Genomic DNA, 18,647 nt, shown 5'->3' on the forward strand with positions numbered 1-18,647 from the left:
GTAAAATGTATATATTTCCTGGTTTCCAATAAACATATGACATTTTTTAATTATTTTGACTTATTGCTATCATATGGTAATATCAGAAAGATGCCCATTTCTGCCCATTGTTGCCCCCTTAACCTCAGGACAAGAAAAGAAATAGAATAAGGTATTCACAAAACATATCCATCCCTATTTTGTTGCACCAGTAAGAATAACATAGTCACCAAAAAGATCTCTTCAACCCAGACCAAATGCTCACTAATAATTGTGCCTAGTCCTGGAATCCACATTGAAACTGTAAGATGAATATTTTGCACAGATTTTGATAGAGAGAAAATAAAGATTTAGAAATTAAGAACTAAAATAATTTATATATATATATACACACATACACACATAAACACAGATACAGACATACATACACACACACATATACATACATACATATACATATACATATATATATGTAATAGAGACAATTGAATTGTAGAGGAGAAATGAATTTCATAGATGTCATCAGGCTAACAAATAGCTCTTGTGCTAAGGAATGTTGTCACATATCCACTGAGAGCCAAATGAGAAGAAATAATTTGTCTTAGAGTAGGTGGTTCAGTATTTAAGCAGGGATTGTTTCTCAACAGTGAGTTGCTATGACTTTGGAATAGATTGCTTTGGGGAAACTATGGAATCTTACTTGCAGATTTTGTTTATTTGTTTGGTATTTTTTGTTTGTTTGTTGTGTATGTGCACCTAGTTTTTGAATGGATCCCTATAAATCCCGTAAGAGGTGGTTAGACTAGGTATCATTCTAGCTCTCTTCTAAGCCTGATGGTTACAAATAGGTATCAACCCCATACCTCCTTTTGAACTTGGATAGTTCTAAGGGTGAAATATGAACCTAAGTTGACGCCCAGTCCTTAAACTCCCTTCTTTCACTCTGAAAATCTTTACCACAGTTCTTATATTCCCAAACTGAACTTTTTTTTCTGCTCAGCTAGAAAAATGTAATAAAGTGAACAGATGAGGTATATCCATGTAATAATTTAATGATTTTAAACAAATTTGTCAGAACTTAAACATACAAAGGAGTATATTCCTTCAACTTGCCTTGGGAGGTCATATACTCATGCCAAAGATGCTGTCATTTCTCTAAATATTTTTGGATTGCATTCAGATCCTGTGGCTTAGGGTTTAGGATATGCTAAAACTTGGCAAATATTTGTCCTTTAAATTTGGATTTGACTTTTGGACACAGCCAAAAATCATCTAAAACCAAATTCAAAACTGAAATGGCTGATCAAACTAGGTAATAACATTTAATTTTTTTTTAAAGCAGATATACCTATAAGTAGAATGATTTTCTTGTGTTCTTTATAAATAGTCTTTGGGATCTACTCCAAATGATTTGTTTTAGCAATAGTTATGATATTGGAACTGGTTTATCATGTATATACTAAGTTGCCTACTTTTTAATAATAAAATTAATTTGGATGTTTAAATTCTAGTAATTCTTTTGTTATACCAAACACTCATTATTTCATAGTCACACATGGCATATAGATATTCTAGTACTCGACTAAAGTGGAAATCAGTAACATTTCCTTTGCCTTTTAGTGTTGCCAAGAGAACAAATCACTGGTGTAAAATTAGCTGATAAGTAATCCATATCATGTTCTTTATAAAATCTAGTCGTAGGTATAGCACTAATAGACAACAAACAGAAACCCTTCTAGATCCAAAGGAAAATACCCCCAAAGAACTTTTGGGGAGTGGAAGGAGAAAAGTAGGCATAGAATGATGAATTTAGAAAAGAAAGAACATCATATTTATATAAAGAGTTGAAAGAAGAATCTATTTTGGATTTCTTAAAGCTCTCACTATTTGGATAAATGACTTCTTACTAGAAACAATAGAATGAAGGTTAGAGTTTGACCTTGATATCCACAGGAATCAAGATACTACTGGAGAAAAAAAGACAGGATATTAAACATATGTGTGTTCACTTAGGTCCTAAATTAAAAAAAAAACTTTCCACCCAATAAAAGTCTTCCAAGACAGGTATTATTGGGATTAGATCTCCAGAAATACATGGTACTTTGGCTAAGATTAAAGATCACTTTCTTGGATTGTTCAAGGTTAATGATGCAGGGCAAAAACTGGCAGAAGAGTTTCTGTGGAATATACAAGCAATGCCACATTAATGACAGAAAATCATTTCTCATGCCTTCTGAGTAAATATATATGTTGCTTAAAGAAAACATTTGCATGGAAAAGGTGTAATGCTCTGGTGAAAAATAAGAAATCTTTTATGCAAGTGGGCATTGAGGCAACACAATAGAACTCTAAATCCCATGTATCTGTCAGTATGTGAACTCTGCTCTTTCTGATGTATTACACTTATGATCAGCTTCAGGGATTTGTTCTCAAAAAGTACAGAATACACACTGGAAACCTGTGCAAAGGAATGTATGCTGACTACACAGACACTTCTTCATTCTGGGTCTATTTGGCATATTGCAAAGCAGTCAGAGTTCAATGCTCAGGCTTGGATACTCTCAGCAGGAAACTGGGTATTTTCCCAGAAGCCTATGGGGTAAATGACCCATTTTGGATATAGGAGGCAGGGAAAGATTCAGAGGATTTTAAAGCCAGAAGAGACCATGAAGATCATCCAGTTCAACAGCCTCATTTTATATCTGAAGAGAATGAGAACCTTATTCATTCAAGGTCTCACAGGTATTATTAGCATAAGCAGGGTTCAAACTTGGGTTCTCCAACTCCAAATCCAGTACTTCTTCTAGCTAGAAGCAGTAGCAGGCCACCACCCTGGGAACTATACATAGTGCCCTGTCCTCAAGGGTATTTTCTCATATTTCTCTTTGAGGCCATCCTAATTTCAATAATTGATTGATAATTTGATTAAAAAGTGAAACTGTGAACTGTAGAAGCAGAATTTTTCAATTGAATAAATGAAAATTTCTCAAGGAATATCAGCCAAGGACTACATTTTCATAGGGTTCTCCACTAAAATTTCAAAATACATGTTTTCAAGAAACTGATTTGTCAATGAAAATAAAAGCCTTTTTTTATTTCCTATATATATTTCTAGTCACCTATGTGAATGATAAGGTATTGAGGATCACTGTGCTCTGACCTCTATGTGATTAAACTCTCAAAAATGGCAAGTATGGAGTTTTGAGTCTATGAAGCAATGTGGTATAATATTATTTATATAGCATTTAAAGTTTTACAAAAGACTTTAAAAATACTACTTTATTCAATCCTCATAACAATCTAGGAAGTAGATGCTATTAATATCCCCTTTTATTGGTAAGAAGATTCGGGTAGAAGTTAAATGTCTTATCCAGGGTCACATAGCTAGTAAGCATCTCAGACTGGATTTGAACTCAGGTCTTCTTGGCCAGTCCTATTACTGGATATTTCTTCTAAAAGATGAGAATTAAAATTTCTTCCCAGGCAATCTCAAATGTGCCTTAGGAGGATCAGATAAAATAATATATATGAAAGTGCTTTGGTCCGGTAAATTGCTATACTAATGAGGTACACTACTATCCCTCATTACTCTTATTAGATATTATTTGTACTATGTTCTTGACTAAGGGTGAAAAGCTGAGAAAACTATAACATGTGGTGGCACAGAACAACATAAGATATGCTCTCTTTGATTTCTCATATTTTCCCTCTAAGGATAAATCTAGGTGTTTCAGTGAGTTATTTGATAAGCATTTATTAAGTGCCTGCTCTGTGCTAGGCAGCAACAACTAGGTGGCTCAGTGGATAGAGCTCTGGGCCTGGAATCAGGAAGACCTAAGTTCAAATCTGCCTGCAGATACTTAATAGCTGGGTAACCCTGGGCAAGTCACTTAGCCTGTTTGCCTTAATCCACTAGAGAAGGAAATGGCATACCATTCTAAGATATCTTTGCCAAGAAAACTTGATGGACAACATTGACATGCTGTGGTCCACAGGGTCACAAAGAGTTGGACATGACTAATTGACTGAAAAACAACATGTCAGGCACTGCGCGAAGCTCTGGGGATACGAAAAAAAAAAGCAATGGACAGTGTTTGCCTTCTGGGAACTCACAATTTAGTAGGGGAGACAACATATGATGTATTAATGAACAAACAGGTAATCAGGAGAGGTATGAGAATTAAGAGGAACTGCGAAAAGTTTCCTGTAACAAGCAAGATTTTAATGGGACCTGAAGGAAGCCAGAGAAGCCAGGACATAGAGATGAGGAAAGTGAGCAACCCAGGCATAGAGGACAGCCAGTGAAATTCCCCGGAGAGATGGAGTGTCTTGTTTGAGGTATAGGCAGGAGGCCAGTGTCACTGTATCAAAGAGTACATGGCAAAGTGTAAGGGAGCATAAGGTGTAAGAAAGTTGTTGTTGTTTGTCTTTCCTTTTCAAATAGGACTATGACATCAAGAAGATGATGCCATGACTTGCAAGTGAATTGAATTTAAGTGAAGGAGGGTTGTGCAAGGTCACTAGTTTCACTTTCTCCTCTGGAGCCATCTGGGTCAAGTGGCAAGATATAGATCAGGATGACTGGAGATGGCCATGAAATATAAGAATAAGGGGTTGACTGGACATACTTTTAAATTATTTTATATGTCTCAGCTATATCCAAGTATAGTTGGTTCTGTTGTATTATGTTTCAAAAACATAAATGTGTTCAAACATGACTGATATGTTAGGGAGTATTTTGAGCATATCATGATTATGAGTTTGCTTTTTTGTAATTTCTCTACAAGAATAGTAAGAATGCAGAAAAGCATACCATTTCATAACTCATATATAGTTACAACCCTTCCAATGTCCACTTGCACAAGCAAATTTCAGGTCTTTGTTAAGATAAAGGGTCATGTTTATTGTATATCTTCTGGTACAGTGGGAGCTATGGGCCAGAGAAAGCTGATCTGTACCACTCTCTTCCACCATGGCCTTGGGTAGAAGCCCAGAATTGAGGCTTGCCCAACTTGCTTTGCAGTCCATGTCACAACAGGTAATGAATGTGGCCATTAATTATTATAGTATTTATGTATTTCTTAACCATATAATGTGTATAAAACTGTGTTGCTCTATTTTATTAGGCTTTTATTTCTGTATGTTTCACTAACAAGGTTTTTTAGCATTTTACCCATAACCATATTTTCTCCATAAGCCCTATGGTTTTCATTGCATGATTTTATATAAGTAGTTCTTTTTGGCAACTAAGTTACATAAAAGAACTGCCTGTGTTCCATTAACATGGGTTTTTGCACAAAGTTGATCTCTGGTGCAATGAATGTTTCAAGGTTCCTTAGTACAAGTCTTCAGATATTAGAAGAACCAGGATTGCTTTGCCAGGGAACAGTATCAAGGATCACTATTCTCTGATCTCTATGAGATTATACTCTCAAAAATAACAAGTATGGAGATTTAAGCCTGTTGTTGTTTAGTTGTTTTCAGTTGTGTCTTCATTGACTCCATTTGAGATTTTCTTGCCAAAGATACTGAAGTGGTTTGCCATTTCCTTCTCCAGCTCATTTTTTACAGATAAGGAAACTGAGGCAAACAGGGTTAAGTGACTTGCCCAGGGCCACACAGCTACTAAGTGTCTGAGGCTAGATTTGAACTCAGGGAAATGACTTTAAGTAGAACTCAGGGAAATGACTCCAAGCCCAGCACTGTATCCACTGCACCATCTAACTGTTTTGATGCAAGCTTTTGAGGCAGCTAAGTCCCTAAGTGACTACATACACTTGTATTTTGGTGATGCACACAGAAAGAAATCCTATTTAGTTCTGAAAGGGAATATATGAGATTATGAGATGATAGATATAAATATGGAAGGGGGTCACAGAAACCTCATACAACTCCCTCACTCTATAGCTGGAAAAAATGAGACGCTGAGAGGCTAAGGGCTTTTAAGTTCAAACAAGTAATGAATGAACTTGAGATTCTGTATTTCAATCTCAGAACTCTGACTCTGGATCCGGTTTTCTTTCTACCATAGAGATCCCTGCATTCTCTAATTTGAAAGGGAGATGTAAGCTTTAAAGGGTGTAGAATATTTTAATGTATAGAACAAGGGAAAGGACTGGGCTGAACATGAGAAACTAAATAGTTGACCTTTCCAAGTTCCCTGTAGATATCTTGTTTTATCCGGTTTTACCTATGTCCTCCTCACTTTTTCTTTGAGCACTTTGTTTGAAAGTGTCCTTTGCCCTTATGACATTATCTTACCATGCTTACTTCTGTTCATGCACAATGAGCTTCCTTCCCAGGCTACCTCCCACTTCAGTTACATTGCAAGCCCCTTGAAGGCAGGGGTTATTTTTCTCTTTAACTTTGTACCTCCAGTGCTTAGAACAGTGTCTTAGATGTAGTATCCAAGTGTTTAATAAATGTATATTGAAATTTAAATAAATTCAATACACGCTATATATTGAATAAATTATTTTAAATAAATTCAATATGTGATAATATATTCAATATATACTACATAAAGTACATATTCTAAGTAAAATAGAGTATATACTATATTTATTAAGTATTGGTTTTAGACATGGGGATAATACTAAGAAATTTCTCAAAATTAAAGACCCATAAAACAAGTAATGAATTGGGAGCGACTGGATGAAAAATACCAAATACTTTCAGAAATTTTAAATAAATAAATAGAAGGAAAATTATTCAACCTTCCCCTCAAAGCTTTTTCCCCCTTCAGTCATTCAAATGAGTGTCAACAATCCTGCCAATTCCTATAGCCATGAAAATTCTTTAATAATATGTGGAAAGTGTAACAGAGAAGCACTTCTCTGCCAAACCTCTCTCATCAATCATCTTGAATTAGCACGTAAGCTGAATGGCTGAAAGCACAAGAACACATTTTCAATTTCCCACCAACAAAAGACTGCTAGAGCTGCAGGAGGCCAATGTTTCCCAAGAACTATTGCTGTGGCTGCTTTACCTCAAAATATGTAAAGTTATCTAAGAGTTAAAAAAAAAAACTCCAAGGATTATAATATCCTTACCCCCAGTAGCCCCCCTCCCACATGCCACAAGGCACATGTGTGCACACACACATGCATACAATTTGCACAAAAACTGAAAGAGGATATCAAAGCATAAATACCGGTCATGATTCAGGAATAGGAAACAAAGCTACAAAACTACTGAAAAAAGGGAGGGTTTTTATACCTACGAGTGATGCAGGATGTGCAACACACAACAACAGTAAGAGAGATAGCCAGCTATCCAGACACAATCCCTTAGGCCAAATCCCAGAGGAATGGAAACTGACAATGCATAAAAATGAGTCATTTGTCATTAAGACTCCAACAAACCAAAATGTAACAAGTTTCTTCAACTTGGGGATAAAAGGAAAAAAATTAAATTATTCTTAACAGCATTATTCTGATTTGTATTTTTGATTTTATGTTTTTCCACTAGAATTTTATATATCTCTAAAAGAATCTAGGGCATAAATACAAAAAGCTAATGCATAGATGCAAAGTAAACCATCTCAGAATGAAATTTAACAGTTTAAATGACAAATTATGTTTATATAATTTATGATCATAAAACATAGGTACATATTAAATTATACATTTGTTCCTGTTGGCTATGATGTTGTCAGTAATAGCAATGTTCTACACTGTTAATTTGGAGATATTTAAATAAAAATTAATAAAGAAAACAAATTGGGGCAGCTAGTTGAGACAGTGGATAGAGCAATGGCCCTGGACTCAGGAGGATCTGAGTTCAAATCCAGCCTCAGACCCATAACACTTACTAGCTGTGTGACCCTGGGCAAATCACTTAACCCCATTGCCTAACTCCCGACCCCCCAAAGAGGAAGCAAATCACTAACTATAAAACTAAACATCAAGTAATTGGCAAATATGTCACTGCATAACATATAGTCACTGCATATATATGTAATTGTGTATTGTTTACCTGTAAGTGGCATAGGCCAAAACACCATGGTATGTGCCATCTTTTGTTACTATGTATACTAATATTCATCATGAACCTGGTTTGTCATTTCATTTCACTCCACAGGTTATTATATTTCTTAAGTCAAAACATTTCATAAAAAACAAAACAAAACAAAAAAAAAACTACAATTGAGACTTTTTGTGGCAGGCCTCATCAATAGAGATACTGACTATTTTTCTACAAGTCTGATTTCCTTTTGTTTTTAATTCAGACAAAATAAAAATGTCATTGTTCTCATTTCCATTTTCATTAGCATTTGGTTTAAGTATTTCTTCAATCACATTTCATTTCAGACAATTGTACAGGCACTGGAAGCTCATTAATCAAGGAAACATACCATTCATAAGAGTTTTGCAAGAAACTTCAAGCATTTTTCCTGACAATTTTTTTTTTAAATCTTTTCTTAGAAATGCTTAGTGTTACCACTGTGATTGATTCTAATACAAGAATCTGATATTGTGGAAATGAAAAGATGCCACTTAGAATTTTTTTTTCAACTTGGCAGGAGTTTCAGCCCTAGAATCTTTTCTTTGCACTGCTTATTAATAATGCATAAAACTGTGTTTTAAACTTACTTTGCAAATAAGAAATGGAAGCTTGTTCTACTCAGATAAGTTAAAATTCAACCAAATGTTTTTTTCTTGACAAAATCAGTACCATGGAGAGTACTATAGATTGAAATAATATTCATATGTGCTTTTGTTGTGAAAGAGGTAGTCCCAAAGAACATTCTGGTAACAGGATTTTTAGCAATGTGCCACTTGACTTAAACACACATACTCTGAAAGAAAAAACTCTACTTCTTTCTCAGATATATTACTTATTAAAGAATAATAATACATACATTGGTTGAAGTCATTTTGTTCCAAATTTATCACTACTTCCTACCTCTTTCATTCTGGCAGACAGCTTTCAGAATACGATGTCCCAAGCCACATTTTCCATGATCAGGAATACAGACCCCCTCTGTAACCAGCCACCGATAGCACATTGGATCATCACAAGGAACAGATTCCACCAAATGTGGGCAATTCCCATCAGGTCCTGTGGATTCCATGAGGATATGCCGCTGCCTCAACCTAAACCCTATGGAAAGCCAAAAAAAAGATAAGTATAATAGGGTTTCACATGTTTTCATCCAAAAGGAAGTGATATCAAATGGTTAGTTAGCAAAAAAAAAAGATTCATTGAGTATCCATAACATGGCAATAGATATGACTTTAGGAAATGGGGAAGTGACCTATATAGAGGCATTAGAACAAATAGTATTTATCTTCAAGAAGTACACAATTTATCCAGAAAGATAAGATCTACCCATAAAAACAACTGAGCTATATGTTTAACATTTTTTTAAAAGTCAAGATAATATAGCCAAAAAAAAAGTTAATATAGAAAGACAGGTGTTTAGCAATTATACACTTCAAAAATGTATAAGGAAAAAATATCTCTGAGTCTCAGTAACCTAAAGACCTAACTATCCCTATGTAAAGTAGTTATAAAATAGGCAAATTGATTTCTAATTTGCCTTTTCTCATGAGATCATTAAAGGTAGAGGATGAGGACAGAAAGGAAGTCTTTGGTTGGGCTTATCTTTCAAATGCTGCACAGAAATTTATCTGGGATAAACATCTTGAAAGTCAGGTAGTGTCCATACCTAAATCAAATAGAAAAATTGTACAGGTAACATGTGACTCAATAACTACTCTGTGTAAACAGAAAGCTGCCAAGTCTCCAAATAAATAAAAAAAAAAGATATGTGATTTTGTGAATGTGATAAGATTCCATGTGTGTGAACTCCCCCTACTTTCCAGAAACTCATATATAGCTTTTTAGATAAGTCCTAGACAGACCTTTCTTGAGGCACATAGCTTTTAAATAATTTCACCTTCATTACAAAGGTTTCACAGGTTGAATTTCAACCTGGCTCTTCCTAACTTCAAGACCAACAGTCAATCCACTACGCCATGTAGTTCCCTCAAAATCTACTACTACTACTACTACTACTACTACCACCACCACCACCACCATCACCACTAGCACATCAAGTAACAATAACAACAACAACAACAACAGTAAAGCAGCGAGGTGGCTTAGTGGAGAGAGCACTGGGCCTAGAGTCAGGAAAACCTAAGTTCAAATCTGGGCTCAGACACGTACTAGCTGTGTGACCCTGGGAGACTCACTTAACTTCTATTTGCCTTAATCCACTGGAGAAGGAAATGTGGCAAATATTTCCAGCATTTTTGCCAAGAAAACCCCATGCACAGCATTGATATGCTATGATACATGGAATTAAAAAGAGTTGGACACAACTAAACAACAACAAACACTAATAATATCCATAAATCTTTTTTTTTCTAGCTCTAAATCCTATAATCTCATAACACTCTACTTAAAAGAAAAAGTTAGGTGCGTCAACTTGGTTTATTCATATGTTGATATGTAACTTACCTATTGACTTAACTTGCATCATGCCTAATACTTACTGATTAACATGGGTCTCAGGATATCCAATTACCTAGATCTTAATTCTATTAAGGAGCTTTGGCCTAGGCACTTTTCATCTCTAAATCACATTGCAACCATCTCACTATAAATCTATTGATTCAATCTCTTCAATCAATAAATTATCTCAGTTCGACATTTGTGGTACCATTGTACTGACTATTAACTAGTTTCAAAATGTGCCATAAGCTTAGCATAAAATAAAAACCTTGGATCATTTCCTTAGCATCTTCTTAAATCACACATCGTCATTCACTTTTTCAATTGGTTTTCAAAAGTCATCAGCCTTTCCAAAAGCGTATTTGTCCCATATAATTTACATCAATCCATGCTACTGCTGCTTCCCATATTAATAAGGTGATACAATTTAGTCGATAACATCCACTGTGTACAAAGAATTAGACTAGAGATGCTGTGAAGAGCCAGAGTTACAAAAGACAGAACAAATAACCCCTATCACAGACAGAGCATGCAGTCTATCGGGCCTAAAACAATTGTATGTATGTGTAAGTGTATACATATACACAGAGACAATATGTAAACCTAGGAAACAAACATTAAAACACCTATAATAGGTAGGCAGATATATAGGGGTGTGTGTGTGTGTGTGCATGTGTGTGTGTGCATGTGTGCATATATGTACATGTGTATGCCTTTGCTAAGCAGAGGGAATTAGGGATGCTGAATAATATAAAATATGGGACAGAGAGGTTAGAAAACACTTTAGAGAAGAGTTCTGTTTGGAGAGAAGAGAAGGACATGGTGATGTGGAGAGGATAGGGAGGGCATGCTAGCACTTAGCATGGTGCTTGGCACATAAAAAGCACTTAAAAATGCTCTATCTACTTATCTAACTAGAAATTGGTCATTATCATGTTGTCTATTTGAAAACTCCTAGTTATCAAATCAGCTTCAAGGAATGGGACTTTTGGCAATAAAGAGTCAACTATGTTAGAGTTAGCCCCTGGAGAGTTGAGCTATAGAGAACAGCATGTCTTTGGAGCTCACCTTAACAACTCATCCAGAAGTATGCTGATAAATATTTAACAAACAGATCTCCAAAAACCTAAGACAATTTTTTTACATTTAATTTTTATTATTAACATTTTCTATCACTTTCTTAAGTCTACAAATTAATGAAATGAAAAAAAAAGCTATCTGTAGCATTTGATGATTTCTAAGGTATAAATGCTAACACTGAAAATTTAACAATCAGATTTTGTAAGCCTATATGAGCTGGTTTTAGCACAACTTTGTCAATAGGGAACTTTATGAGGGCTCCACACAAAAGAAAGGACTTCAAGTACCCAAGGAGAGAGTAGCCTTGATCACATGTGGTCCCTATAGATTTACCTTACAATGTTTTATATTCTGAATTTGTGCCCAGTCTTTCCAGAAATGTCTGTATTCATGTGAGAGTATATCCTAGATTGTCTTATGCTTTCAGTAAATATAATAGACTAAAGAGCAAAATCTATTTTAAAGATGATTGAATCTTATTGTTAAAGATTACTAGGAAGTGATGTTTTACAGTTCTCACTATACCATTTGAGTAAATGCCTTTGATAAGAGCTGTGTCTGTTGGCTGACTGTTAATGAGAAGTATAACAGTTAGAGCTCATGAGTTATAGTTTTCAAAAGGCCTCTCAATTTAACCCTAGAACTTGAGGGAACATCTAACCTGTAAAAACTCAACCTACCACCGTGAGTGCAAGCAGAAGAACACCTTCTCGAGGATTGCTAGGACTTTCTGAGTCTCTTGATTTCACAACCAATCACCTACCCTATCTAATATAAGGCAATGCCATTTATTTCCTTATCTGGACAGCTGCTAGGTATGATTTTTATTCATAGTCACTGTCTCTAATCATAATAATCATGAGGATATGTCCAGGAAAGAAACACATGATAATAGACTGTTTAGCAGTGGGTTTCCCGTGTTTGGTGGATTATGTTGTTGTTTCTATAAATTGAACAATAATTGTTAGGGGGGGCAAGGGCAGATTATTTCCTTTTCATCTGCAACTCTGAATTATTGGGAGCCCTTTCAAAAATCAGAAAGTAAATGCAGCAATTCTATTTAAATTCTGTTGCAAGGCAGGCTAGCTTCACTCAACTAGTCCAGACCTGTCAAGTAATCATTTCCTTGTTTGTTTGTCATAAAACCAATGGAATGGTGCTAAGGCTGTGCACAACTCCTGATTTTATCATATACTTTTAACTTCTGACAGTCACACAATCTTCAATGAGTGCTAGATTGAAATACTGTAAAATAATAACAGAAAAAGGATAGGGGAGGGAGGGAGGTAGTCTTTGTCCTATCCTACGGTAGCTACCAGAAAATTCTACCTCTCCCCTGCCTCCCTTCCTATAATGTTCAAAAATGAGTGAGGGGAACCTATCATGGTGACATGTCATTGAAGCATCAGCTGATGCCAGCTGCAGTATTATGGGGATTGCCTTTGTACCTCCCTCTGTATGTATATAAGCCTCTAAATGTAAGAGAAAATAGGGCAGAGTGCACAGTTAGCCCCAAATTGGCATAAAAGAATTCTGTCTTGGTTGGATGGGTTGCATAAGACAAACCACCATTATTATTTGGTCACATGAACTGCATCTCTGCCTCTCTGCTATTTTCCTTTGAATTTAGAACATAGCTACAAACTCTTTGTTCCATTTCTTGTCTCTATCTTTGGGTCTGGTTACCGATGAACACTGACTTGAGTTATCTAGGGCATCCTGTTTACTCTTTCTGAGTATGGCTTAGGTAATACCTCCTCCTCCCCACTTCTTTCATTCTGTTTTCTATTAATTGACCTCTTATCACCGATAAGCACCTGTCCCATTCCTACCCTAAGGTAGGTGTTTGGTGGATTGTGTTGTTGTTTCTATAAATTGAACAATAATTGTTAGGGGGGGCAAGGGCAGATTATTTCCTTTTCATCTGCAACCCTGAATTATTGGGAACCCTTTCAAAAATCAGAAAGTAAATGCAGCAATTCTATTTAAATTCTGTTGCAAGGCAGGCTAGCTTCACTCAACTAGTCCAGACCTGTCGAGTAGCATTCAGTGACTATAGTGAATATTCACTACACTGTGTTTTCTAGTCTTGTTTTTTTTTAAAATAATAGACAGTATCTAAGAATGCATGAGTGTCATAGAGCTATTTTTATGGATTCACCTTGTTTCTTTCATGGCAAAGAATTCTAATGTGAAGATAAAGGCTTTGGTTGAAATCCCACAGCTTTCCTGTATTTAATGTATTAGTCTGTGTGTTCCCAATCTCTGTGGAATTCTAAAATACATTTAGTCTGAGACAGCTCAGTGACTCTGGGCTAGTAGAAACCCATGACAATATCATGAGAAACATATGAGGTTAAGGAACTCTTAGTCCTTCCTGCTTAAAAAGTCAGTGGAACTAACAAGGAGGTTACTTACTGGACTTCTTACAACTACAGAATTATTCCCCCAAAGACTTACCTTTATCCTTTATTTTGCTAAGAAGAATCAACAGGATCTTAGGCATATGACTCTAGCTGATTTTTAATAAAACAAAGTCAGAAATTCTTCCTGACAGTATTTACAAAACAATCAGCTCACTCTTCTATATAACAATTACACTGATTTCTACTCCTGCCCTGTCTTGAAGTCAGCAATAAGACCTTAATTCAAATCTAGTCTGAGACACTTATAAACTATGTGAGCTTAGAGAATTCAGCCTCTCTGTGCCTCAGTTTACTCATCTGTAATATAGGGATAATAATAGCACTCAACTCCAAGGTTATTGTGAGGATGAAAGGAGATAACATTTATAAAGTGTTTTGCAAACTTTAAAGGAATACATAAAGAAATAAATATATATTTACACACATGTATGCATGCATAAATGTGTATGTATATATATACATAGTGTTACATAGTATATGTAATATATACATATATGTGTGTATATGTGTATATAAACACCTGACTACTAATATAAATATCCCTAAAAAGAAGAAAAGAACAAGGTTTAATATATTTATAAATGAATAGTGTGATTATGGTTATGTATGTTTTTTTGCTTTCCCCCAATAGACTTTGCTCTCCAAAAGGGCAAGGATTATATTTTATCTGAATTTCACATCTCCACCAGCTTTTAGCATAGGAGTATGACTACAACAGATAATTAAATGTTTGTTGTAGCATTGAATGAATGACAATCAACAGGCTATTTTCCCTAATAGTATAGAAAGAAACTGAAAAAATTATGTCCCCACTTCATTATTGCTCTGGCTGCCATGGCTAAACTTTCTAATTATAGTTTCTAATTTTACTCTCTTTTATTTGACTTCCAAAACTGAGACTATTACCTGGAAAAATATTGAATCTAGGTTTGCTGGGGCAATATTTCAGGAACATGTTCCAGCTATGAGATTATGGACCCTTCAGATGCAAGCCCACTGGGAATGACTCAGAAGATTATGGATTTAGATTCTGCAAGGTCTCTCAGAAGCCATCTGGTTCAACTCCTTTATTTAACAGGTGAAAAGCCTAAAGGCCAAGTGACTTGTTCAGGGTCATGTGGATGGTAATAGTCAGATGCTTGAGAGGAACTCAGATCCTCAGACTAGAGTACATGTTCTTTTCATAGTTTTCAAATAACAACTTTGAAAACAAAGAATGTGCATAATGCTAGAGGCTATCCAAACTCTTGCTTTCCTCTTTTCCCAAGGATTACCTGTTTGTTTCTTAGCCTGCTTTTTTTTTTAACACAACTAGCAGCATTCACCTAGAATCGGCTTCCCACCAATCTCTATTTCCTACATTTTTAAGCCCAACCGAAACTTATGAAATCTGTGAACACTGGAGGGCAGCAGTTATGAATAATTTAAACTCCAGGAACAAAGACCCTCAGTGATTAATTCAGAGCCAGGCACTCTATGAGCCAAGTTGTGTTATTGTTATTGTTTTTTTGTTTGTTTCTTTATTTTCTGAAGAAATAAAAATACATGAATGGATGTTTGCATTAGAAGGACATTTTTTAAAAAGATACTCATAAGGTAGAGGACAATCAGGATTAAAATAAAAAGCCTTGAGAATATGAAATTCAATTGTCAGATGAAGAAACTAGGGATATTCAGCTTAGAAAAGATTAGCCTGTAAAAGAGAAGATGGAGGAGAGGGAACAACTGTTTTTAAGGGTGTGAAGGATCATATATTTACATATGGAAGACACAGACATTATCCAGTTCAACCATCTCCTCCCTCCCTAATTCCACTCCCCAAAGTCCGCATTTTACAGATAAGGAAACTGAGGCCCACTGCGGTACAGGGATTTGCTGAAAGTCAAACAAGTAGGAAATGACAGAATGGACATTCAAACATGGGCCTTCTGATTAAAACTCCAGCATATTCTCCACTGCTTCATACTGCTATAAAGTCCCTTCCAAAAAGTTTGAAACTGCTTTGCAGTGATTACTGTTAACATTCCAGCAAAGCTGAAAATATTCTAAATTGAGGTCAACTAAAAAGTAGACATCCTAACCGAAATATCTGGAAAGCTGGAGAACTGACTCTACTTTAGATATTTCATTTGAGCTAACTAGAATGAGTGAATGGTTGCTTGGAACATAGGCTTTAACAGGATGGAGCATAGGGATAAGAGGAGAGAATGAAGAATAGAGATGGTGAGGATTAAAAACTAGTGGAGGGATAGAAGTAGGAATTGGTAAAGGGGAAGATGAGGTCTTTGTAGGACCTGGGCCTCTTGGCAGTAGAGAAATCTAAGAACAGGGTTCCTAGGCAGGCTTCCTCATTATCCCTTTCTTTTCTTCCATGGATATTCCATCTACCAACTTGAGGATATTTCACTGGCTATGACTAGGGTGTTCTCTCTCCTTGTCTTTGCCTCCTAGCTTCCTTGGGTTCCTTTACATCCCAGCTACAATCCCATCTTCCAAGGCAGCTAGGTGGCGCAGTGGATAGAGCACCGGCCCTGAAGTTAGAAGAACCTGAGTTCAAATCCAGCCTCAGACCCATAACACTCACTAGCTGTGTGTGACTTTGGGCAAGTTACTTAACCCCAATTGTCTCACCAAAAAAATAAAAAAATAAAAAAGACCCCAATAAATAAAATAAAATAAAATCCCATCTTCTACAGAAAGCTTTCCCCAAAACCTCTTAAATCCAGTGCCTCTCCTCCATTGATTATTTCCTGTTTATCCTGTATATTAGCTTGTTTGTACGTATTAGTTTACATGTTGTCTCCCCCTTAAATTCTGAGCTCCTCAAGGGTAGAGACTGTCTGTTGCCTTTCTATATATTACCAGTGTTTAGCACAGTATATGACACACAGTAGGCCCTTAATAAATGAGAATTCCCTGACTTGCAGTCTCCATGCCTTTATAAGTATATCTAGAATATTATGTCCCCTTTTCCCCACCTCTTGGTTTCTCTGGCTACCTTCAAGACTCAGTTCAAATCCCTCCTTCTGAAAGAGATTTTTCTTAGGTTCCCTCAGTTGCTAGTGCCTTCTCCTCTCAGATTACTTTGTATCTGTGTTCACTTAATTATTTGTGTGTTATCTCTTCCATTAGAATGTAAGCTTCTTGAAGGAAGGGACTCTTTTTGCCTTTCTTCATAACCACAGTCTTTGGCACTGTGCCTGGCATATAGTACGTGCATAATAAATGCTTAGTGACTGACTTACATATTATATTCTCACTTAACATCATCTACTTTTTTTTTTTCAAATGTCCCTATTCATATTAAGGGTACTATTATCTTTCCAGTCATACAGGTTCATAAGTTCAAAATCATTCTTGTCTTTTTCTTCTCCTTTAGGCTATACATATTCAATCAGTTTCTAAGTCTTCTTGGTTAAATCTCCACAGTATCTCTTTTATTCTTTTACTTTTCTCTACTTAAACACACTACCTTAGTTAAGGCCCTCATCAGCTCTCATTTAGATGCCTGGAATAGCCTCCTAATTTGTTTCTGTATTTCCAGTCTCTTCTGTCTGCTATACCCTACATGCCCATCAAATTTATATTCTTAAATAACTTGGAGAGAATTCAATGGAAAGTGATCCGGATATTGAAAGGCTTTGAAAACATCCATAAGAGGATCAATTGAAGTAACAAGGGGTGTTTGTTATGGGTTTTTTTTTTCCTGAAGAAGAGAGAACTTTGGGGGAACATGATAAGAATTTTTATGGTATCTGATTGACTATTGTATGGAAGAGGGATTAAACTTGTTCTATTTCTCCCTAGATAATAAACCTAGGTGCAATGGGCAGAAGTTGTAAAGAGGCAGATCTTAGATCAATATAAGACAGGAAAAAAGACCAAAACTTCCTAACACGTAGTGTAATTAAAAGCTGGAATGGGCTATAATTCAGAAGATAAATGACCACAAAAGCTGAATGATAATTTATAAGGAATTTTGGAATATGAGCTCACAGTGATGAATGAAGTAATATGGGTGGCCTTTGAGGTCCCTTTCCATTCTGTGACTCCATAGGCATTCTGATAACAGATCAGGACATTCCGAAAAACAGGTCCTCTTCAAATGGAGTAAAGAAATGGGACCTTGGACAGCCCTAACCCTGCCAGTGAGACCAGTGCTAAGACTGGACTCGTCAATCCTGCCATTTAAGATACTCTGGTCAGCTTTGAGTCGAGCTGAGAGGTGGCGATGGGATAATGGTGAGAGTTAGACCATTTAGGTAATGCCTAATGTAGAGAGAAGGGCAGGTAGGAAGGATGAGAAATCCCCAGGCTCCAAAGCAAGGAAAGAAGGGGAGTTCTTGCAGCCATTGATCTCTGGGTAGTCATTGATGTGTAAAGGGTAAGAAAAGTGACTTACTGCCTGAAAAGTATGTTCTGCTTGGATCAGAGCATGTATGAATTATTTTACTACAACAATCTTGCCTTCTGATAAATTTAACAAATACATGATATCAGACTTCTTCAGACTTGCACGCCAGTAAACAGCACAGATCAAAAGTCTATAATATTTAAAAAGTCAGATTCTACCTTGTTGAGATGTATAGAAGCTCTTCGCCAAGTCATGCACTTCATGCTAGTTGTTCGTATTACCCATATTTATAGTCATTTTCTTTAGAGTATAACCAATAAGTGCGTGTGTATAGATCTAAGTAA

The 18,647-nt window shown here is 35.9% G+C and overlaps 1 protein-coding gene across 1 annotated transcript in view; it reads right to left on the bottom strand.

Moving 5' to 3' along the window:
* The window catches only part of THSD7B (thrombospondin type 1 domain containing 7B), a 901,933-nt gene that overhangs the window by 578,163 nt on the left and 305,123 nt on the right, over positions 1-18,647 (bottom strand). Inside the window, exon 6 of the mRNA XM_027835643.1 lies at positions 8,887-9,084. Coding sequence (XP_027691444.1) covers positions 8,887-9,084 — 198 coding nt within the window. The remainder of the gene's footprint in view (positions 1-8,886; positions 9,085-18,647) is intronic.

The sequence above is a fragment of the Vombatus ursinus genome, unplaced genomic scaffold, assembly GCF_900497805.2.
Source record: "Vombatus ursinus unplaced genomic scaffold, bare-nosed wombat genome assembly UNPS02014816.1, whole genome shotgun sequence".
NCBI lineage: Eukaryota > Metazoa > Chordata > Mammalia > Diprotodontia > Vombatidae > Vombatus > Vombatus ursinus.